A 24740-nucleotide genomic window follows, 5' to 3' on the forward strand; every position below is an offset into this window, starting at 1 on the left:
CCACCTTCTGGCAGGAGTTCACATCTGGCCTACATCAGGAGGTCATGCATCAGTCAGGTTTGCTGGTCAGGTTTGCTTTGGCCAATGCTTTAGCAAAGCCTTTGTGTGAGCAATATATATGAATCAGTGCTCCAGTGAGGCTACACTGGGCTTTGGATTTGTGACCACTGATTCATTTTCTTGTCTGAAGACCAGGGTTTAGACTTAGGAATGAGTCAGGTAGCTGCAAGTGTCATTTGCTGAAGCCCCAGACAAGGCAGAAACCCCATGACCTACAGCAAAGTTTCCATTTCTTGAACTTCCTCCCCAGCTCTGGTGCAGATGACTTGCATATGGCTTATTTTAACAGGGGTCATACCTTACCACCCCATTCAGAACCACCGTGCTGCCTTGACGAACATGTGGGCCACTCTTTCCCGAATGAGTTTTGTCTTTACTGCATAAACAATGGGGTTCAACATGGGTGGAAGGAGCACATAGAGGTTGGCCAGTAGGATGTGAATGTGATGGGGGATGTTATGGCCAAACCGATGGGTGAAAAATGAGAAAAATGCTGGCAAGTAGAACATGACGATGATACAGAGGTGGGATCCACAGGTACTGAGAGCCTTGAGACGGGCCTCTTTGGATGGGAGCCGGAAGACGGCCCGAAGGATGAGGATGTAGGATACAACGATAAGCACAACATCAACCCCCGGTGATAAAAGCGTGGTTGTGAAGCCATACCAGATATTGACAGCAATATCCGCACAGGCCAATCGGGCAATGCCCATGTGCTCACAGTAGGTGTGCGGCATGATGTGGTGCCCACAGTAGGGCAACCTCCGGAGGAGGAAAATGGTGGGGAACATGACGCAAAAGCTTCTAGCGATGGCAGCCAGCCCTATTTTTGCTATCACCGAATGCCTGAGCACGGCCGTGTATCTCAGCGGGTTGCAGATGGCGATGTATCGATCGAACGCCATGGCCAACAGGATTGTGGACTCCGCGATAAAGCTGATGTGGGTGAAGAACATCTGGGTGAGGCAGGCGTTGAAAGAGATTTTGTTGGAAAGGGACCAGAACACGCTCAGGGCTTTGGGCACCGTGGAGGAAGATAAGATGAGGTCAGCCACTGCCAGCATGGCCAGGAAAAGGTACATGGGCTCATGGAGACTTCGCTCCGTGGCGATGACAAAGAGCAGGGTAAAGTTTCCCAGCAAGGCGATGAAGTACATCAAGCAGAAGGGGATGGAGATCCAAAAATGCAGGTCTTCCATGCCAGGGATGCCGAGCAGAATGAAAGAAGCAGGGTGAAAGCTGGTTTGATTGGCAGACGACATGATGTGATGAGGTTTCCTGCCTGCCTTCCCGTTGATCCCCTTCCCTGCAGATAAAGGCAGTGCTATCACTTGCATTTATAGCTTCTGCTTTGGAGATCATAAGGGCTTTTTCTCTGAGGTCCCCACAGCAACTTCCAAAACCTGCTGAACCCTCCACCGCTACCACCAAGGAGAGGAAGCACCATCCTGCACATTTGTATTGAATACAATAGCAATAAATGTATTTTCCAGGGTGAGCAACACAGAGATGATGTCTGATTTGCTCTGGTTCACATAGCAAACTAGCCCTTCACCTTGGAGCACAACCCAGGAGTCCTGACACCCAGCCCCCCTGCACCCTAGCCAATGCTGCTATTTATTTTATTCCATTTATTTTATTGCACCCAAGCAACAGTGTGTCCTTGTTGCCAAGAAGGCTAACAGCATCCTGGGCTGCATTAGTAAGAGTGTTTACAGCAGATGGAGGGAAATGATTTTTTCTCCTGTATTCAGCACTGGTGAGGCCACATCTGGAGTCCTGTGTCCAGTTGTGGACCCCCCACTACAGAAAGGATGTGGACACATTGGAGAGAATCTAATGGAGGACAATGAAAATGGTTTGGGGGACTGGGGGACATGACTTGTAAGGACAGACTGAGGGAACGAGGTTGATTTAGTCTGGAGAAGAGAAGACTGGGTATTTAACAGCAGCCTTTGACTCCTTGCAGGAGGGTTGCAAAGAGGATGGAGCTGGACTGGTCTCAGTGGGGCCAGATGAGAGGACAAGGAGCAATGGGCTCAGGTTGCAGCAAGGAAAGTTGAGGTTGGATATTAGAAGAAACTTTCTTGCTAGGAGGGTGGTGAAACACTGAAACAGGCTCCCCGGAGAGGTTGTGGACTCACCATCCTTGGAGGTTTTAAGACCCAGGTAGACGAAGCCTTGGCTGGGATGATGTAGTCAGGGACGGACCTGCTTTAAGCAGGAGGTTGGACTAGATATGGCCTCCTGAGGTCCCTTCAACCCTCATTTTCTATGTTTCTATAATCTCACATATTCTTGCCTATTGCTTCCCCATATGGTATGACTCTCACAGATAGTGCCCTCGTCAAGGCAGGGCCTGCATCCCTACCCTATGTTCAGGAGGGTCCCAATCATTAAAAAACTGGCTGTCAAGGCTATTACACAATAAGTGCCAGCTAACAACAATACAAGATGCTTTACAGACCCTGTAGAAGAGGAGACCTATACCCTTATAACCGCATGCCTTGATCCTGGAAGGAGCAGAAGCCAGGGGGAAAATAGATGACCTTTAAGGGCTGGGTAGTGCCAGTGTTTCCAAGGCACAATCCAGCCAGCACAATGAGTGCAGCAGCACTTTACTCACCTCCCCTAGTACTTTCCTTGCTTCCCAGCCAGGTTTCTCTGGTCTGTGCTGATGTTGAGGCTGTTCAAAGGTGAAGCTAGATCAGGTACATCCATGCTGTGCTGCAGTCAGCACAGAGGCTGCAAGGGAGAAAGACCCTGTCTGGAGAGTTTGCATAGGTGATGCTGCTTGTGCAAAGTGAGAGGAAGCAGCTTTTGCTGCTGTCCCATCCCTCCGAAGTGTGAGTGCTTGGAAACAAGGCAGCTCTGGAGATGCCTGGCTGTCCTGACAGTGCTGTACATCTGGTTACATAGCAGTAATTCAGACTTTCCTGCCTTTCACTGAACCCATTGACATGCCCTGCCTCTGAATGGGCTTTCGCTGATAAGACCCAATCACTGCCCACACAAGGTGAGTGTCATAACCCACCTGGGTTGCCAGAAGATAACAGCCTACTAATGCACTGACTGCATCAGCTGAGGGGACCTACAGACAGAGAATCACATAATCCTAGAAAATGAGAGCTGAAGGGACCTCAGGAGGTCACATCTAGTCCAACCCCCTGCTCAAAGCAGGACCAGCCCCAACTCCATCATCCCAGCCAAGGCTTTGTCTACCCGGATCTTCAAAGTCTCCAAGGATGGAGACTCCACCACCTCTCCGGGTAACCTGTTCCAGTGCTTCACCACCCTCCTAGTGAGAAAGTTTGTCCTCAACTTTCCTTGCTGCAACTTGAGCCCATTGCTCCTTGTCCTGTCATCTGCCCCCACTGAGAACAGATTAGCTCTGGTCCAAACCCCATGCAAAGATGGGCAACACCTGCTTCTCTTGAAGCCACACTCAAATCCTATTAGATCTGGTCCCTAGTGCTCTGCTGTCTCCCCTGCGGTCACCTGTCATCTCCCCAAACAAATAGCAAAGCAAACATGACAGGCAGTACTTAAAAAATGAAGGTCTAATTAAAAAAAAAATAGGGCACAGAAAGGGTCAATGACTAGACCAAGGCTGCATAGCAAGGCAGTGGCAGAGTCATGGCTGGCCAATAGAAGATCCTAGCTCCTGCATGAGAAGCAAAGCTGGAAATGAATGCTACCACCCACTTTTTGCCTTCACTGCAAGACACATCCCCTTCCCTTCACTGGCAACTTCATCTGGAAGGGGCTGGGGATGCTTTCCAGAGGTGTAAACATGTTCCCCTTGTGTTTGCACAAAACAGAGAAACACCGTCCCAATCCTATGGAAAGGCTATGTGCTATGAGGAGGTTTGTGAGGTCAGGAAATGCTTGTTGCAGCCAGGTACAGACATTGCACTTTTACTCATATAAGTGATTAGAAACTGGTCTATACCCATAACAGAAAAGAAAGCTGGTGCACATAAACTGGATTAAAATAGCAGAACCCAGTCTAACACTTCCCCCCCTGCTACCAAAGGGCAAATGTGCGCTGTGTTTGCAGATCTAAACTATGCCACTTACAGAAAACTGCATAACTTAGATCAAATCCACCTTGGACTTTTTGAACATCTGTCCCTAGCCTGTGTGTCCTCTCCCCCAGCAGCAATGCTACCAGAGAAGTCTTCTCTGAGTGAGTGGCATCTCCCCATCTCTGAGGCTTGAAGCTGCTTCATCCAGGGCTGCAAATCTCCTGCCTTTTGTTCCCATCCTACCTTAAAAAATCCTACAAAACCCTATATGTATGGTATGATGGGAATAAAACATACCCTACAAAACCCTACGTGTTATCCCTGAGCCCAGACAACTCACCCAGCTCCTGCCCTGGTTGAGAATGAAGAAAACCTCTCTCTGATGCAAGGGGAGCAATAGATGGTGGGGAATCTGAACTGACTCGGTTTTGCAGCTGGGGATATTTATGTTTCCAATTGGAGAGTCCCCATAGGGGACTCAGAGCCTGCTGGGATGCAGAGGGGTCTGGTCAGTGTGATTTTAAACCCTGAGCCAGGTGGTGAAGTACAGCAAGGAGTTAACTCAGCTAGAGTCTGGACTCCTTTCCTGGAGCCTGGCTGGCAATGCATGGAATAGGAGTCACAAAACCACTGCCACCATCACCTTACCTTGTGCTTCACAGCAGGGGTTGGAGATGTGATTTACTGGCTTCAAATGCGTCCTTGATAGAGGCATATGGCTCTTTTCATCTGGGCCCACAGAGAGGCTACACAAGACCCATTTCTAGCCCTAGTCACAAGCCAAGCCCTTTGTCTTATGAGCTGGGGGCTTAGGGGTCTGGCACCACAGGTCCCTAGTCCTACTTTCACTTCCCTCCATGGATATGTGCAATTCAGACGGTACCTGGACCTGATCCCTTGAGCAGGCAGCTGTGTCACAGAGAATATATTGGTTTAAACATTCATCGGCCTTTGCTATTTAGGTGAAACTGAGTGCATTTCCACGGGATGCTTACTTCATAGTAGCCTAATAACACTGTGGAGTAGCGTGCCAGTAAAAAAAAACCATGGTAATACATTATCATGCAGTGTTATTAGGCTACTGTGCAGTAACCTTCCCGAAAAAAAGCCATGCAAGTACTAAACTAAATGCACAGTGACTACTGTGCATTAATGAACCCACTGAGACAGGAGAAGGAAATTCCCACTGCCTGCCTGGCGTGAAATGTGAGGAAGTGAGAGCTGAGCTAGGAATCGGGAAAGGAGAAGATAGACTATGAGAAACAATTGCAATGAAACTAATTACATTAAAATAACTCTCTCCTTGAATATAAGAGCCTTGAGTCAGGAACCCCAATACAAATAGCCTGACTGTCATTAGCTAGACTGTACTCTCTCTTTCTGGTCCTGGGTATGACTGTAAGATGCATCTGATGGGAGGGCTTGTCAGTGGGTTACTCATGGTGGGGGAGCTCCTATAAAATACCACAACGTTGCAGCCTCCAGAGTAAGGAGAGTCTAAGATGCCTCAAAAACTTAGCCGACACTGCCTTGTGGGTACTCCTTGGCTGGAGGAAGGCTAAGGGACATCACCCTGATAGAAATGCACCCTTGCTGATGTTTTAGGCAGGCAGCAGCAGTTCTTATCCATTGCAGAAGCTATGATCATTGAGGCACTGAACATCTGGACTCAATGTGACTTTTGGATTCTGTCTCAATGGTCTAGTGGGGAGACATGGTAGGTCTTGGGCAGCCTCCACACCTCCATATCTAGGTGTATGCATTAAAGGTCTTAGCATGATGGTCCCGGGTCTCCTTACAAGTAGATTCATCAAGCACCTGACTAGATCTCTTATGCATACACATGATCAAGGACTGGGAAGGATAACATGTAATCCCAGCTCTACTAGTGATATGCAATTGGACAAAATATCAGCCTGACACTGCGTGTGATGATGGATGTTAAAAGGGAGGTTCATCACTGGGACTCTCATTGAATTGTTTTAAGTGCATTAGAATCAGGAAGCCTGCCAGAGACTCAATGGGGCCATTGGATGAGCAGAGTGCAAAAGAAGTGTGAAGAGATGAGAAGGTCATTGCTAAAAACTAAAGAGCTCTTTGATTTAGTCTTTACTATGGAAGATTTACTAGAAGCTTTCAACTCCCTGCAGGGGGGTTGCAAAGAGGATGGAGCTGGGCTGTTCTCAGTGGGGGCAGATGACAGGACAAGGAGCAATGGGTTCAAGCTGCAGCAAGGGAAGTTGAAGTTGGATATTAGGAAAAACTTTCTCACGAGGAGGGTGGTGAAGCACTGGAACAGGTTACCCAGAGACATGGTGGAGTCTCCATCCTTGCAGGTGTTGAAGACCCAGGTAGACAAAGCCTTGGCTGGGATGATGTAGTTGGGGCTGGTCCTGTTTTGAGCAGGGGTTGGACTAGATGTGACCTCCTGAGCTCCCTTCCACCCTGAATTTTCTATGCCTCTATGATGTTGGGGAGTTTCCCTCACCAGCACCTTTCATCCCAAGGCACAAATCAGCAGAACTGACCCACACTAAGGTGAAAACAGATAACGTTTTAGATAAAATCAACCAACTGAACTGTAACAAATTGCCAGGATCTCATCGCATTCATCCTAGAAGCCTGAAGGATCTCCAATCTGAAATTGCAGGATTATATACTGTAGCAGGCAACATATCACCAAAAAAAAACCTTAGAATTGGAGGACCTGGTGCCTGTATTTTCATGGGGCCCTAAGGAAGGATGACCTGATGTCCACATGCCCCTCACTAGGCCTAATCATGTGTGTTTTATATCAGTCTGCAGACTGACATACAGATGTACATACCTGTCTGTGGTTATTTCTGTGGTTGTCCAAGGCCTGCCCAACAATTAAAACCTGGGGCAATGGAGCTGGTTGCACTTCTAGCATACAGACTGGGATGGATTCACTTCATTGCAAGTAGGCATGCCTGATTGTGGCTTCTTATCAGTAGTTCATAGGAAGGGTCTAAAAGTGATAGGTTACCATCTTACCAATGGCTCTCACTGCTAGTCATGTCCTGGACCACCCTGGGCATCCCCCTTCTACTCCAGTGCTTCTGCGATGTGCAATGCACATGTGACAAACCAACTCTTGAATGAAATCCCAAACAGGGAGAGCACAAGACATGTAGAACGAGTAAAGGCACCTACATTTATTTTTTGGAGTCCATCATTGTAAAATGCACCCACTCATCTCTTTACAGGGAATTCCTCTTAGAGCCACTGTGACCTCTCCATTTTTCATCCTGACAATTTATTCTCCTCCATTACCAGCAGCATCAGAGGGGACTTGTTTTTATTATTATTATTATTATTATTATTATCTGATTTTTATCTTGACAGTGTCATATCAGTAGTACAAAATCAAAGTAAAGGACATGAATCATAGAGAAAATAAAAAACAGGTCCCCTGATAATAAGTGTTCATTAATAAGGGTAATAGCCTACTATTGCTGCCAGCCAAAGTAGCTAAGGGCTGTACTTTGATACTGCAAGTCCCAGGGGCAAAATGCGTTGAGGAAGGGTGCTGAGGGCTGTCACAGAGGCTTTACAGGGCATCGAGTGTACCAGGCTTCTTGCCTCTTCTGCAATGGAAAGTGCTCAGGATCCCCCTCTGGATCATTTTGGTTTTCATGCTGTAGATGATGGGGTTGAGCACGGGAGGGAGCAGGAAGTGGAGACTGGCCAGGAGGATGTAGAGTTGGGGGGGAAACATGCTTCCCAACACGGTGCATCAAGGACAAGCAGATCATGGGAGTGAAGAACAGCAGGAGGATGCAGATGTGGGAGATGCAGGTGTTCAGGTCTTTGCGAAGCGGGTGGTGGGACGCGATGCTGAGGACAGTCTTCAGGATGAGGACGTAGGAAAAGCGGACAAAGAACAGGTCTAATCCCAATGTGGAGGTCACCACGCAGAGCCCAAGATGCCGTTGACTCTTATGTCTGAATGGGCACGTTTGATGATGTCCGGGTGCAAGCAGTAGGGGTGGGCAAGCTGGTTGGACATGTCGAAATGCAGCCTGGTTAGAAGGATGGGCAGTGGGAGGAGGAAGGAAGGTGCCCGGGAGGCAGTGCTGTTGGGCTCTGCCATGGCGAGCAGCGCAGATCTGCCTCCGTGCCCAAAGAGCAGCCCTGGGATGGAGAGCAGCACAGCAGAGCTCAGGGACATGCAGCATCTTCCTGAAATCCAACCTCAATTTCCTTTTTGGCAGTTTAAGGCCTTTTTTTTCTTGCCCTGTGTTTTCTAGGATCCGTCTCATCCCACCCTACCGAGTAACGATCCACCATGGGATCCACTATGGGATCTCCAATCTGTCCTTTCCCTACCCAGGCCTATTTCCTTCTCCCCCAGTCCTTGCTCCTCTTTCTTCCTTGATCATACTCATAAAGATTGAATAGAAAGTGCATTGATTACTTCAGTCTTATCCTCTCTTTATCCCTTATTTAATTGCCCCCGTCTTCACTAAGGGACCTGCCCATTCCTTTCTTGTCCTCTTACTCCTGTCATGCCTGTAGAGTACTTTCTGCTTGTATTTTTCCAAACTTTGCTACCTGTGTCTTCATTCATGTATGATTTTTTTTCTCTCCATCCTCACAGGATACTGATCTGCTCATCCATCAACCAAGCGACCACTTTTTTGCAGGATTCCTGTCTGAGTTTCAACTCATTGAAAAGTTCGGTGTTCAGCCAGGCCTGTCTTTTGTTCTGCTTGTATCCTTCCTTCCTATAAGAAGAGCTGTTGTGTCATGTATAGGGCCTCCTCAAAGCACAGCCAGCTCTCCTGGGCTCCTTTTCTCCTTAGACTTGCCAACCACTTGCTTGAGTTTATTCAAGTCTGCTTTTGGGAAGATTCCCGCCCCACACCCCAGTTGGGTTACCCACCATCTCTATCAAAACGTTATCCCTCAACAAATCTCAGGAGCTTGCTGGACTGCCTATGCCCCGCTCAGGTCCTGGTAATTAACCTCCCACTCCCCCATCAGTACCAGATCCTTCAATTGGGACACCTCTGTTAGTTGTTTGAAGAAAGTCTCATCCTCTCTGTGGTCCGGTGGTCTACAGAAGACGCCCAACAGTCAACACCTCTGCTGTTCTCCCCTCGTACTTGGACCCAGAGGCTTTCAACAAGCCAAACTCCTGCTTTGTAATGCACCTTGGAACGAGTGGATGTCTCTTAAAAAATAGAGCAGCACCCCCTCCATATCTCCCTTACCTGTTCAAGTCATTCCCATCCACGACAGCAAGCTCGTCATGTCAACTACCCCACCCACTCTCAGTTATCCCAATAGGAACATGATTTTGTGTTGCTATTAGGATCCCCCCTTTTCCCTGCCTATTCCTTACGTCTTTTTGTTGTTCCCTGGATATTATACAGGAGCATTTGCTTAGGATCCTTCACTCTGTATAGTTTCCTGGAGGACCCCTGAAGCCTGCCCAGGGGTAGCTTCTAGCATGGATGGGCTCCCAGACTTGGCCCCACTGGTTTTCCATGCTCCCTTTGCAGAGCTGCCTCTTGGCTTAACTCCTAGAGAGGAGCTTTACCTTGTCCAGGTGATGGAGAGCACCCAAAGTCCCATGCAGGGAAGCAGACAGCTCTTCTGATGGAAAAACAGCATTGATTAGTCCAAAACAATACAGTCAGCAGGGCCCCGAAACCCAGGCTAAGTCCCAAGAAGTCTGTGTCATGTAACAGCCCTCAAGCTTCTCAGGTCTCTTTCCTTCTGCCTTTCTCTCGCATGTGCTATATGTTTGCTCCTGCCCTCCTTTCATCTGCATTCAGGCACTGGGGAGAGCTGGGCTATTGCACCCTGGACCCCAGCTCCGGGGCTGCAATGCAGTCTCTTTTGCATGTCTTTTGCTGCCTTAACCTATGACTAGTCCCCCTGATTACTGAATCCAGGTCGGATGCTCTCACATCCCCCTGCTCCAGCGATGGGAAAATCCTAGAGACATTTTTGGAGATGAAAGCAGTAGGGGCCTATGGAAATGTAGTGAGGGGCTATAGAAATCATGCCAAAAGCCCCTTGGATTTATGATAATGATGAGGGTCTTTTTAGGGAGTTCCCTGTAGATGTCATAAGTGTCTAATTTATTCTCTTCCAAGGTTTATTCTCCTCCAAGCAGTAATCCACACCCTGGACTGCCCCACTCCAGACATACCCCCACCCCTGGGTGCGCACACCTTGCAGGGGTGGGTTCACCTGGGAAGAAGCCAGCAGCGCAGGTGGGACAGGTCTGACTCTATGGGGCCAGACCCTCTTCTGGCTGTGCCAAGGACCAAGCCTGGGACATGTCCCCTTAGCAAAAAGTGCTTCCCCACAGGTGTGAGCGCTCTGCAGCCTCCCCATCCCACACCCTGATCCAGCCCATAAGGGGACAGTGACCACAGCAGAGCCCAAGGGCCATCAGAGGGGACTGCAGGTCCCCAGGGCACCATGCATTACCCCAGCACCTGGGGGTGCAGAAAGCAGCCTTTATTGGACTCATTGCATGGTCTCCTGGCTGACCCCATTGCTATCCCCTTAATCCCAGCTCCACCGCTGCACTGCTGCTCACAGGGTGGTTTTGAGGTCTGTGCTAGGGGGTAGGGGGACAGGATGTGGCCTAGGATGGGTTGGAAGAAGATAAATCTCTCTGTGAGGGTGTCATGGTGCCCAGGGTGCTGGGATGGGGCCATCAGAGCCTGCCTGCTGGGTGCAAAATGGGTAGGGTTGGCCTTGAAAGCTCCCTGCCTCAGTTTCCCACCTCTCACAGGAGGGTGGTGAGGGATCACTGCCTCTCCTTCTACACTGACATCAACTAGGAGTATTGGGACATGCAAACAGGGGACTGAGCCCCAGGTACTTAGCATGACCCAGGGTGCTGAGCAGGGCTCCCAGGGGAACAGCCAGTCCCCTTCCCAACCAGCCAAGCATGGTGTCCTGCTCAAGTTGGCGGCAATACCCTGGGCTTGCCTGGGGCTGGGAGGGGACTTTCCCACCATCCTCCCAGCTCGGGGCTGAGATCTCTGAACATGAGAGATCCTGCAGCATGCCCCAGAGGACTGAGACACCTTTGCAATGCATGTGGGGTCCCAGCACCAGCCCCCCCAGGCCTCTGGTATGCAGGAAACCAGCCTCAAAGATTGAGAAAGGAACCTTATGCAGCACTGCATTATACCTCCCTCCTGCACAGGCCCATCAGGACTGTGCAGTGCATGGTCCAGCCCCAGCTAAGCTCCCAGGAAGTTCAGGACGGAGGGATTTCCCCGCTATGCATCCCAGTCCAACAGTCAGAGACGGTGCAGAGAGTAGGCAGCTCCCCTAGACCCTCAAGCCAAGGCAGACCCCTGGATGTGCCCCCAGCCCTGCCCCTGCTGAGCTCAGGAGAGGGGAAGATACACTGCCTGGAGCGGCATCAAGCTCCAGAGCTGTCCTGTTGGCCTTTGGATGCTGCCTCTCAGGTGCGCACAGCAAACCCTGCCAACCCCAGGGCTCTGGCTGTGGGGGCTCAGCACAGGGAGCAGGTTCTCCCAGGGGCCTGGGGGATGTCTGCTGCCTGGACCAGGCTCAGGGGAGGAAGGCTCCCAGCTGGGGACATGCATATAAACAGGCACCAGGCCACGGAGCTGACTCTCTTTGCAGTCGCCTGGCTGCTGATATCCAGGGTGCCTTGCACACGGGGTCGGGAAGCTCTGCCTAGATCTGCTGCTCCATGGAGTTGGCTCATGCCAAGACGGAGGGGATGCACTGATGGGTAAGTGCTCTGCAGTGATGGAGCAGGCTGTGTAGTGGGTTACTTTGATGCTTGCTCAGAGGATGGCAAGAGCAGGGATGGGATGGGGCAGGACCCTCTTTACTGCTGATATTGCTAATGAACTCCTGAGCATCGTCCCGGGTGATGGCAAGTGATCAATGCCCCATCACGTGCAGCCGGGCGGTCTCTGCCCCAGCAGGAATCACACAGCAGCGGGGCTGGCGGTGGTCACATCGAGTCCAATCCCTGCCGGAGGCAGGATCAGCCCTGTGCAAACCAGCCTAGACACATCCATCATAGAAAACTCAATGCAAGACGACCCTCAAACCTGATACAAGACATTGCACCCAAACCGAATGCAGGGGGATCGCAGCAGCCAACATCCTGCTTCTGTAAAAGGTTGTTAATAGATGCTCGAGAGAGCCTAGGCAGAGGCCATGCCCCTGCTGCATACAAAGCCAAACTCCTCCCTAGTCTGTACCAATCTGACCAGAGGGGAAAATCCCTTCCTGTCCCAAATGTGGCATTGGTATGACCCTAAGAACAGCAGCAAGACCCTCCAGCCAGGACCCTCCAGGTTGAGTCCCAGCAGGATCATTGGCATAGCCCAGTCCCCATCCCCATCCCGGGCTGCAGCAGCACCCAGCACCTCTGGAGGAGGCTTAAAAACTCCTTGATACAAGAAGCAGGGGTCCCTGCTGCCCCCTTTTACCCCCGAGCCCTGAGCATCTCCCAGCACAACCAGTGCTATAAACACCTGCAAAGACCTGTTGCATGCAGCCCTGGCTAGCACAGACCTTGCACCTGACATCCCCCACCCTGCTTCCCCTTACACCCAGTTCTGGCTCTGGCCCCCGCAGCCCCAGTTGAGCGGGAGCAAGGTGATGGCAAGGCTTAAACATGCACAGCTAAAACATGCTCCTGGCCAGGTCATCATCTCCATTTCTTCTTGTACCAACACCGTCCTTTAGTTTAAGAGCTCTTCTGTCTGTGGCCTTCCTCCTGCTGCTGGATGCCCAGGCGGCCATCCTCCCCTCTCCCTCCCAGCTTCCTTGCACAGTCTCAGTCAAGCCTTTTCCTTCTCCCCCATGAGCCAGGCTTTCCACCCCTGGCTCATCCCAACAACCCTTCCCTGTCCTGAGTGTCCCGTTTGGGGATGCAGGGGCCCAGCCCTGGGCACAGGAGCCCAGGTGAGTTCTCAGCAGCCATAAAGTCAAAGAATCAGAGACAACAAGGGCTGGAAGGGACCTCAGGATGTCACATCTAGTCCAAGCCCCTGCTCCAACTGCATCATCCCAGCCAAGCCTTTGTCTACCCCGGTCTTAAACACCTCCAAGTAACCCCTTCAAGTGCTGTACTATACAAATTCACAGATGTTTAGGAATCATCAGGGGCCTGCTCTAAGCAGGAAAGACCTCTGGGGTCAAATAACCCTAGCAAGGTGTGCATACAAAAGCAGGAGCTACCAGGAGTGGGGCTCGAACCCACGCAGGCATACGCCCATTGGATCTTAAGTCCAACACCTTAACCACTCGGCCATCCTGGTGTAGTGATAGCACCTTTTGGGAGAAAGTTTTTCCTAATATCCAACCTCAACTTTCCTTGCTGCAGCTTGAGCCCATTGCTCCTTGCTCTGTCATCTGCCCCCACTGAGAACAGTCCAGCTCCATCCTCTTTGCAGCCCCCCCCCTATAAAATCCCCCTCAGTCTTCTCTTCTTCAGACTGAATGAGCCCATTTCCTTCAGACTCTCCTTACAAGTCCTGCCCTCCAGCCCTGCAACCATTTTCATTGCCCTCCACTGGACTCCCTCCCATGTGTCCACATCCTTTCTGTAGTGGGGGGTACAACATGAACACAGGACTCCAGAGGTAGCTGGTGTGTGGTTGCATTGCATTGACATGCATTTGGGGCAGAAGGCAATTCTCAAGCTGTTAACACCTAATAAACCTAGGCCTACAAGGGACCTTAAGGGCCATTGAGTCCAACCGTAAATGAACAGGATTCCCTGCCTAATCCACAGAGAGACCAATTCCAGCACCGCCCAGTCGTGTCATTCAGCCCCTCTCCTTCTGCATCCACCTCTCTATGAATCAAGGCAGTGAAATCAAGGGGCGTTGGGAACCTCTGCAGCTTTTAGGATTGGGTTCAGGAGATGCCTGTGGTGTCTGAGAGAATGAAAATCACAGGATCATGGGAAAGTCAGGCTGGAAGGGACCTTGTGAGGTCACATCTAGTCCAGCCCCTTGCTCAGGGCAGGATCTTAACCATCTTAACCACATCTGGCCACGTCTTAAACCATCTTGGCCACATGTCCGGCCTACCTGCTCTTGAAAACTTCTAGGGATGGAGTTTCCACAACTTTTCTAGGTGCCTATACCCATGTCTGGCCACCCTCATAGTCCTCCTCATTTCTTGCCTCAGTTTCTCCTGCAGAAGCTGGAGGTCATTGCTCCTAGTCCTGTCCCCTGCAGCCACAGAGAAAAGCCCATCTCCATCCTCTCTGTCACCCCCATTGGGTATGTGAAGACTGTTACAAATCCCCCCTCAATCTCCTCATCTCAGGGCTCAATAACCTGAGGTCTTTCAGGCTTTCCTCACCAGCCTCTAATCCCTTGTGTTGCTCGGTGCTGGGCTCTTTCCACTCTGTCCATATCTTTCTGAAAACGTAGGGCCCAGCACTGGAAACAATAGGGGAGGCTTCCCTGTGCCTACTACATTGGGAGAATCACCGCCCTTGATTTGCAAGTGACCTCTGGTTAGTACAACCCAGGAGGCTATTGGCTTTTTTTTTGCAACCACAGCATACCGTTGGCTCATTATGGGTTTTTCATCTTCGTTATCATCGCTGTTGTTGCAATATCCAGGGGACAAGATTGGGGTCTGATGCTGCTGGGCCCAGGGTAAGAGATAGTCCAGAGACACAAGGCAGGGTCAGGGGAGGGGAGAGGCCAGTCCATGCCCCATAGATCTAACCCCGCAGAATCAGGCCTTCTCGGAGCAAGGCAGAGGGTTTAGGGCCTTCATCTCTATATAATCATGCACCCCCTCCACCTCCCCAGAAATCCACATACAAACCCCACTCCCCTCCACTCATTTCTACCCCCAAACTTCACGTGCGCTCCCAACTCCTTCCCAAGGGATAGCTCATGGACCTTGCACTGCAATTTTCCAAAAAGCTTCTCAACTTTCCAGGTGTGGAGGCAGAAGGAGATAATTTTTTAGTAAACTCCACCAGATTTCCACATTAGCATCTTGGAACATTTTAATTTGGGGAAAAAAGGAACATTTTGATGGGAAGAAAAGCATCCAACAGCCCAAAAAGCCATTCTTGGCCTAAAAGAAATGTCAGGAATATGCTGATTAAGTGCTCCCATTGTGTTTTACTTCCAGTCACATTTGGCTTTCGGTGGCATCTTGCAAGCCATTGGTGGCTGTTATGTCAGCTCTCAACTCCAGCCTGGCCACCCCTTCTGTCTTCCTGCTGACAGGGATCCCCGGGCTGGAAGCAGCCCACGTCTGGTTCTCCATCCCCTTCTGCTCCATGTTCCTGGTCGCGCTCGTGAGTAACACAGCCGTGATCCAGGTTGTGGTGAGGGAGCAGAGCCTCCACAAACCGATGTACATCTTCCTGGCCATGCTGGCCCTCAACGACATCATCCTCTGCTTGGTCATAGTGCCCAAGATGTTGGCCATATTTTGGTGCAACGCAGAGGAGATCCCCTTCGAGGGCTGCCTCACTCAGATGTTCTTCGTCCACGCTCTCTACCTCTCAGAGTCAGCCATCTTGTTGGCCATGGCCTTCGACCGGTACATCGCCATCTGTGAACCTCTGAGGTACACCAGCATTTTGACCACCTCCGTGATAGAGAAGATGGGAGCGGGGCTGGTAGCCAGGAGCATTTGTGTGGTGACACCTGGGGTTTTCCTCCTCAAGGGGTTACTCTACTGCAAGACCAACGTGATCCACCATACGTACTGTGAGAACATGGGCATTGCCAAGCTGGCCTGTGCCGACATAACCATCAACAGTGTCTACGGCCTCATGGCCGCCTTCCTGACTACGGGCTTGGATGCCATCTTCATCGTGGTGTCCTACATGCTGATCCTCAGGGCCGTGCTGAGACTCCCTTCCCAGGATGCCCGCCTCAAGGCTTTTGGCACTTGCGGGGCCCATATCTTTATTTTCTCTGTCTTCTATACACTGGCTTTCTTCTCCTTCTTCACCCACCGCTTTGGCCCCAATGTCCCTCACCATGTCCACATCATCCTGGCCAACCTCTACCTCCTGGTGCCACCCACCCTGAACCCCATCGTGTATGGGGTGAAGACCAAGGAGATTCGGGTTCGGGTGCTCGGCCTCCTTTGTCAGAAGCAAAGCGTCCCCAAATGACCCATGACTCTGGCAGATGAAGCCACACCGGCGTTGGGATCACTTATTTATCCCTGCTGTCTTGTCCTCCTGAGATCTTCTCTCCGAGTGCCTCAGTTTCTACTGATCTCTCCTTATCTCCCCCTTTCACCCTCCCACCACCTGAACCCTTCTTAGGTCAAGGATTTTGGATGCCGTGGCTTCTGGAGCTTACCCCCATTTGAACAAATCATCAGGCCTCCTCCACCATGTCCCTGACTCTCTAGGACCCAAAAGGACCTGCTGGGTCACCCCTTCCAATCCTCATGGACTCCTTCCTTGGAGAAGCTGAGGGTTGAATTCAAGAGCCACTGCAAGGCCCAGGAGCCAGTGGTGCTCCAGCAGGTCCACATGCTAACTGGTCCAGTGGTCCCTTGATCTGACCAGTTCCTAAGCAAAAAGTTTTCATAGTTTCCATTCAGAAGGGATTGGGGTGATGTCCAGCACCTCTTCTCTGATTCACCAGGCCACATCGAACCAGGGCCTGGTGCAAACAGGGAGACTTTTCCCTCTAAGGGCAGCAAAGTAAGAGGCTTCCCAACTGGGCCCTCCCCATGGGGTTTTGTTGATGTGGGCCTGGCAGTGGGGACATATACACTAAGGTGGCAGCCAGGGAGCCATGCAGACCTATCAGGTTTCCAACAGGTGTGGGGGGAGAGTCTGCATGTGTTTATAACACAGGCTTAAAGAGAGGAGTCGTGTCATTTCTCTGCACAATCTGAACCTTTCCAACCGCACCTAGGAGGCAGGGGGTGGCCAAGAACAGGACTTCACATCCTGCAACCCTTTTCATAGGGCCTGATTTGAAGAATTTGCTCAGGTTTTTGGTTGGATCCCTGTTGGTTAAGGACATAGGCAAGCAAGGTTCTTTGAGTAGATGTGATATCTTTTATTAGACCAACTGAGTAGTTGGAAAAAATGTTTTTAAGCAAGCTTTTGGGCGCAGTCACTCTTCTTCAGGCATAGGAAGTCTGCTCATGCCGGCTTCCCCATCTCCCTAGGGAAGGAACAGCTTTAGAGAGGGCCTGTTCTGTGCCTAATGGGTTTATCAGATGAGTGACAAGGGCTGTGTTACTTGCCAGTTATCTGTGCTGTATTATCATATGCAAACACAGCAAGAAAAGGAATACGGTGGAAGGAGACACTCTTTTTTGCTATGCAAACCATGCTTTCTTGGGAATCTTTCCAAATCTGTCTAGCAGGAAAAAACGGTGAAATATTGGGATGGAAGGGGCCACAAGGTGGTGCTGTTATGCACCAAATTGGGCATATTGTTTTTGTTGAGATCTCTCTGATCTCCCAGGTAGAACAACTAACAAATTATCACCCAGTTAAATTTTTACCCTCATTGATGTGCCTCTATCGAGCTCGAGCGTTGCTAGAAAGACCCGACCCCACCCCCCATTACAGACTTCACACCACGGAGAACCCACTGCGTTCCTGAGTCCATTGCTTGATGATGAATTCTCTTAACTAATAAACACAGAGCAGCTTATTTCTGGCTAGAGCCAGACAGAGTATTACATTCATCTGCTAGATTCCTCGTGGCATTATCTCTAGTTGTTTCGCTGACTACATGGGTCGTGCGGTGTTTCTAGGGAAGCAGTGGCTGGTTCTCAGCATTGTGACGGGGGCAGGGGGGAGCTGCTGTATGCAACCAGGCCAGTTGCTTTCTGTCTGCAGTTGTCTATCTAGGCTCAGTTTTGGGGAGCACGTTACTTCTTGGAAGCCCGTCCTTGAGGTTTGCTCTGAGACCTCTGAGAAAGAAGGTCACCTGCCTGCTCTGAGCTATAATGTCTGCTGCTGATTGGGGAATAGAGCATAAATAAATGAGCCACCTGAAGGAAATTCTCAGAGGCCAAGTCATTGTTTTCTCCTCCAAGGAGAGGAGGAGACCTGCAAAGCCCTGAGTGATGTTGTTGCTTGGCAGAGGCAAGAGGGTGCCATCTTCTGTGAAACTTCATTATTCATGTGCAGGAATCCCAGAGACCTCCATATCATTCACATCAGGACTTGTAGTAGAGATAATATCTTTTATTAGACCAGCAAGATTCTTGCAAATATATATATATATATATATATTTTTATTTTATTTTTTTGCAAAGAATTTGTTTTTTGGTTGCAAAAATCATGTTGGCCTAATAAAAGATATCATTTCTACAACAAGTCCTGATTGCCTTTTCCTCTAGACCAGTACAACTACAACCTGGATAACTATCATTCACATAGCTTTTCTTTTGTAGACGTGGGTCATTTGAGCAAGGCCAGCTAATGAATAAGATGTTGTTTCTTTGTTAAAGGTGGGAACCACTGTCAGCACCTTATAATGGAAAATAAGGAGTCATTGCTTTTATTTGCCATCTATTTAAATGGAGAAATAGGGGATAGAAACATAGGAAGGAGGGTTGGAATGTGGTTGCATCTAGTCCAACCCCTGGCTCAAAGCAGGACTAACCCCGACTACATCATCCCAGGATAAAGATCCTGAAAGCGAAGGCAGCAGGGCAGGCCAGAGTTGAATAGGTGTCAAAGTGCAGCAGTACAAAGTAAAACCCCTGGGATGCAAGACACGGGACTCTTCCTACAGACGGGGACACATTCCCAAGGAGCTGCAATGACTGATGTTATGAACAGGCTGATGGCCAATGCAGCTCTGTGGGCAATGAGGGGCCAGGCATTAAAGGAGCTGGGTGACATAGAGACCAGACTGAATATAATTTGGAACTTGTGAATGGCTATTAGATGCCTCCTAGGGATGCATGTGCACGAAGCGCTGCCTTCACCCAAGGGAAAAGAAAGATACTAGGGTTGGAGGCATTAGCTACCAGGAATGAAAAGACCTAGAGTTATGGAAGGACCACGTTATGGGCAGGGGTTGAAGAGACGAGCGACTGTGCTACAACGGTATGAAACCAAACAGTTGTAATAACCAGAGTGCCTTGGTCATAGCTCTGGGAGGTGTGAGCTGCATGTCACAGCAGCCTGGGGATGGATGGGATCACCGGGTCCATCCAATTCAGGGGTGATCACTCCAACACAGACAGAAAGAAGCACTAGTTAAAACCCAAGGAAGTAGCTTCCCTCCTGCCCCCTTCTCCAAATGCTCCGATGCACAAACTGTCCCAAGACCTCACTGCTCCCGGGTTCAGAAACCTCCTTTTATCTTCCATTTCTCTGAGACCAGCTTGGCCCCATGTGTTCGTGTGCCAACACTGCCCTTTAGTGTCAGTGATGCTATACCCTCCTTCGGGCTTTCACCCACGTCCCTGGGGGAGTTGTAGGCATCAGTCACAGCTCCCACCCCACTGCCAACCCTTCCCCTGGTAGCTCAAGGCCAGACCCAGCTTGTAAAGGTGGCAATGAAGCTCCAGCAGCCCTGAGTTGTGCAAACAGAAGCAACCCTGAGAGCAGAGGCTATAACCCCCACCTGTACCCTGACCCACAGCCTCAGGCTTCCTCCCTCTCTCCCTTCACCCTGACTCCTGGGCGGGCCAAGGGCTCAGGGCTGGAGGATGGAGCTGTGAACCGCTGGACTCCCCAGAGTCTGGAGTTGTACCGCAGGGAGTTTCTCTGCTCCCTCAGGGCTCCCAGGACACCTTAGCACAAGGTTTCTGCCCCAGGTAGATGCTGCCAGGGAGTTTGCCTGCAGGGAACAGCGAAGAGAGCTGGACTCAGCTCTTTGGGTGCTTGATGCATCAGCAGAGAAGCAGGGCCGGGCGGCTAAGGGTGCGTCTGGGTAGGAGAGATAACCAACCCCGCTCTTATCTCCCCATCTTTGTCTCTCTCAGTCCCTTGTTTCCCTACATTCCTCCTGCTCCTGCAGCTTCAAGCTTTTGCATCTCTCTCTCTCCTCTTTCCCTATTTTAATGGCAGTATAAGCCATTGCTAATGCTCAGCACTATGGCAGGAATTCAGCCACCCCCAACACAGAGCCAGGACTGATCTGGGCATCTTCCCAGTCCCATGTGGGTCCCATTTGCATGGGATTTCTGTCTTACTCTGTGCCTTGTGCCCTGCTGGCTCTGCACAGGGGTGAGTCTCACCCTTCATCCATCTCTAAGCATGTCCCAGTGGTGGGTGAATACCCCACCCCTCTATTTTACTGGTGAGACACCAAGGAACTGGGCCAGACGCTGCCAACAGGCACGTCCCTGCCCACTGGGGTTGTCCCCAGTGCTCCTGGGGAGTTACCTTGTGTTCACACAGACACAAACCACAGCAGGACCTGGTTCAGCTGGTTCAGGGCACTGAGCAGAGCCAGGTAACAGGCCCACCTTGCTGACATGAAAATGCTGGCTCAGCTGGAGCAGGCAACATGGGGATAGCACCTGACCCCTGCATCTCCTGACTCCCAGCCTGGTGCTCTGGCCACCAGTCCAGGGGGTAGGGTCCTGTCCTGCAATGTAGCTGCCCTCCTTGCTCCAGAGGCTGATACCCTGTGAATGCAACACAAGCCAGTCTGTAATCTCATCATATGCACCATATCCTGAGGAGCTGGGCAGGGTGAGAGGAGGGGCTGGTGAGTGCAGGGGGCTCAGGTCCAGGTGGGTTTCCAGGTGAACCCAGAGCAGTGCCTGGCTTCACCATCCCTCCCGCTTCTGATGCAGGGAGTTCAGCTGAGGGCCAGTCCTGGAGAAGCCCCTGAGAAGAGTGCAATCATTCGGGGAGGCTGATCTGGGCTTAAAGCAAGATGGGACACTTTTGGGGAGGAAGTTTCCTTTGAGAACAGCCTGCTTTCCATGCAGAAACACCACGAAAATCTATCTCTACCCAACCAGGGGGCCTTTGGGACTCTGTCAACCCTTGTCCATATTTATATGAGCAAAGCTCGAGGCTGCCAGTCAGGAAGCCAGGGCTGCCCTTCCAAATCTGCCACTAAGTTTGTACATGGCTTGGAGCCAGCCGGTGACTGCTCTGTGCCTCAGTTTCCCTACTCTTCAGCAGGGAGCAATCACCTCCCAGGCCAGCACCCCCATCTCTCTCTTTGCAGCCATGTGCTGATGGCTGTGAGGTCTCTGGAGCTCAGGCAGTGCAAGAGAGGACTCCATAGTCACATCTACATGTGCTTCCTTTAAGTGGGCTCAGCCTAAAATCACCATTTTTAAGGCATGTTAAGGGTGTGTGTTTACACGTGCATGTTCTTAATGCTCCTTTAAAAAGGTGATTGAAGCCTATGTGAGCCTAAATTTAATATGTGCATAAAATAGTTATCAAAATTAGATGTGAATAACTAAGTCATATTAGCTCATGTGTAGACGTGCTAATGTGCATTAAAGGAGTATGTATCAAAGGATACACACTGCATTGATGTGCTTTAGTGCATCTGCATATTCACTAATGCAACTTAGCTATTCACGCCTAAATTTAATGTGCCTTAATGCTCATTAGAATGTCCACAAGTAGATGCACACTTAAATTGCCTTAATGAGCCTTAAGCAAAGGTGCATTAAGTTTAGGCGTGTGTAAATACACATGTAGACATGCCCTGTGTTTCAGACCTTTGCTCTGTATTCGTTTATTTTCCTGTATTGCTAAGTGAGACCTCGGGTTTTCAAAGCAGTTGGTGAATGTGGGTGCCCACCTTGGAGCACCTGAAAGGCAGATTTTCAGATGGTGCCAAATCCCCTAGAAACTGCCCCCAAACTGCCATGCATTGACCCATGGTGACACACAATGGTGCCTCCTCTTTTAAGCGTGCAAATAATTCAGATGTTTGGAAATAACAAAGCGGCGGGGGGAGGGGGCACCACCCACCCCTGTAACAAGAAAAATAACATTGCTGAAAAATAGACGGCGTGTCTGTGTTTGCAGGGCTAATTTTGTGATGAGTCAGGCCAGTGACGCAGCACATCCAGCATCTGGGTACCTTATCTTCGCCTGAGTCATGTTTCTCTGCAAGCAGGCACGGTTATCGAGGGGCCCCAGGCTCACGGCGTCGGCCGGTACCCCCGGGGCCTGTGGATGGGGTCCCGTGACTCAGCAGGCTCTGCTTCCCCTGCTACGGCCTGAGTTTGCAAAGGCAGCATGCCTCCCCCCTGCCTGGCTGCCAGCAGTCTGTAGGAAGGGATGAAGAAATGACATGATCCCCGAGCAGGAGGAGGGTTGAGTCCCCTATTAAACAGATCCTTCCTGAATCGCGTAGGCAAGGATCCCAGAGTAAACCCCCCTCCCCCCCATGGCAATGATCTGCTGGGTGTACAAAGCCTGGGGTCTGCCCCCACTCCCCTCCTAGCTGGGCACATGGACATCCCTTCAGAAGTGGATACGATACAGACAGCATCAAACCAGCCCCTCTTGGCAGGGCACATGGAGATCCTTTCAGTGTGGGCTCATAAGAAGCAGGTACTATACAGAGACAGCATCAAAGCACATACCTCTAGCATGACCCACCCCTTCCCCTATTCAATACCCTCCCTGGCCTCCACCATCTCTGCGTCAGAGACACCAGAGGAAACCTCTCCAACCCTCTTGTTCAATAGCCCCGGACAGATCCATCAGCCATGAATTAATCCAGTCCCTTGGCACACCAGGCTCTGCTCCCTGCTTTCAACACCTCCTGCAGCAGTGAGTTCCACAAGTTAACGACTCGTTGCTTTTAAAAAGTCCTTTCTTTTGTTCATTTTAAACCTGTCACCTGCTAATGTTAATGGGTGCCCCCTTGTTCTAGTAACAGCTAGGAACAGCAGCTCCCAGGAGAAGAAGGACCCTGTGAGACCTCTTTGGGCTGTGCACAGCTGGGCATATGTACAAGCACCCTACAGCTCAGACCTCAGCTCACCCCAAGACCCAAGGGTCTCCAAGGTGGTTATCCAATTCTCATCCCTTTGAGCTGCTGCAAGCACACCTCAGCCAGGCCAGGAGGGCTGGGGACACCGATGCCCTCGGGAACACAGTCAAAGCAGGGGAACTTGGCTGGCAATAGGGTTTGTGCTACAGACGGGGATGGGAAGTCAGTTCCCAGCTACTCTAGCATGAACAAGGAGTCACTCCATTACTCCTCTGGGTTTGCAGAGGTGCTGGAGCAACAGCTGGGAAGATGGTCTCCCAGCAGGTCTCACCTGCCACCCTGAGCTCAGGGACACCTAGATCAAAACCCTGTCTGTGCCTCTGGCCAGCACAGCGCTGCCAGGTCTTAAAAATGAAGTTATCATATTGGAAGCTCAATTATCATATTTGCTGAAAAACTATCATACACTGAAAAAAACAAACAAACATTCAAATAAGTGTGCAAATAAGCGCTCTTCCTATTTACTTTATATCGCTCACTGTCACTCACCAGGGAGAGAGTGAGCACTGAGTAAAAGTTGAAGCGTCTTTTATTTCCAGGCAAGCAGCCATAAGAAAGTGCTGACAGCAAACGCAAAAGTCAGTTAAGACTCCCCGAGAGTGACTTGGGTTTTGCATGCATTGCATCAATTAGATGCATCAAAATGACCATACATTTTGGACACTTTTACTATTATTGATTGTAGATCATACAAGAGTTGAAATTACTGTAGAAATACAATCATTATTGTACACGTGGCAACACTGGGCCAGCCCAGCTGCTTGCAAAAAGGGGCCTGCTTCTCTGTGGTAGGGAATATGGGGTGGCCTCCCCATACAGACACCCCCAGGGAGGGTGAGGTTGGTACCTGCCCTGTCGCAGAGTTTAACCCTCTCTGAGCTCAGTAATGAAAGCCCCCCTAGTCCTCCTCTTGCTCTCCACAGCAGGGCTGCATAGGGCATGTGTAGGGCTTTGCCCTCCATAGGAGGTGAAACAGGGGCCTCTTTGATCATGGCAGCAGCTGCGAGAGACTTGTCCTAGCAACTGAATGGGTTTGCAAAAGTTATTTTCAGTGACCACTGAGGGATGCATCTGTGCACCGAGAGATGCCCCCCTCCTGAAGCCAGGGTCGTGCTGGGAAGCCTTGAAAGCAAAGACACCTTTGACTTTTCCTGGCAGGAAATGTTTCCCTTTCCCCCTGGACTGGCACAACGGGGGTTTCACATCAGGCGTGTGTAGCACTGGGGAGAGGATGGCCAGGCAGGAGGGCAGCTTCGTGGACACATGTTGAGCTGGACTTTGCATCTGGGAGCCCTCAGCTTTCCTGCATCAGGGGCCAAGGCTGGGGATGGTGCAGCAGGGACTGGTGCTGAAGAGAGAACCTGCAGAATTGGGGGAGGGGGGAGATGTTGCAGAGCTAAGCAGAAGACCAGCCTTGTGCACAAACACACACACACACACACACACCCCTAGTGCAACCTGCAGCACAGCAGGAGACAGGGCTGCATCCTGCTGCTCCTTTCAATCATAGGATCCTAGAGCCATGGGGCTGGAAGGGAGCTCTAGAGGTCCCATCTACTCCAACCCCTGCCGGATGCAGCATCAGCCCTGTCCAAACCCTTCCAGGGCTTCTGCCCTTGCAAGAGCTTCTCTAACCTATTTCTAAAACAACGAGACTGCCCTAAGAAATCCTAAATCTTCCCATCACAGCTACATC

General features: G+C 50.6%; 2 protein-coding genes, 1 non-coding gene and 1 pseudogene across 3 annotated transcripts; 1 reads left to right on the forward strand and 3 right to left on the reverse strand.

The window, feature by feature from the left end:
* Positions 1–371: 371 nt before the first annotated feature.
* On the reverse strand, positions 372–1322 carry LOC102564252 (olfactory receptor 52B2). The gene has a single exon (XM_006259091.2). The coding sequence runs from the start codon at positions 1320–1322 to the stop codon at positions 372–374; it is 951 nt and encodes a 316-aa protein (XP_006259153.2).
* Positions 1323–7659: 6337 nt separating this feature from the next.
* Positions 7660–8202, reverse strand: LOC132249603 (olfactory receptor 51L1-like; annotated as a pseudogene).
* A 5108-nt stretch (positions 8203–13310) lies between these two features.
* TRNAL-UAA (transfer RNA leucine (anticodon UAA)) lies at positions 13311–13393 on the reverse strand. Its single transcript has one exon. It is a non-coding gene; the product is annotated as a tRNA-Leu (tRNA).
* Positions 13394–15285: 1892 nt separating this feature from the next.
* Positions 15286–16239, forward strand: LOC102564023 (olfactory receptor 52D1). Its single transcript, XM_006259090.3, has one exon. It carries the CDS (start codon positions 15286–15288, stop codon positions 16237–16239), a length of 954 nt encoding a protein of 317 aa, XP_006259152.3.
* The last annotated feature ends 8501 nt before the right edge of the window (positions 16240–24740 follow it).

The sequence above is a fragment of the Alligator mississippiensis genome, chromosome 1 (assembly GCF_030867095.1).
Source record: "Alligator mississippiensis isolate rAllMis1 chromosome 1, rAllMis1, whole genome shotgun sequence".
In the NCBI taxonomy this organism is placed as follows: Eukaryota; Metazoa; Chordata; order Crocodylia; family Alligatoridae; genus Alligator; species Alligator mississippiensis.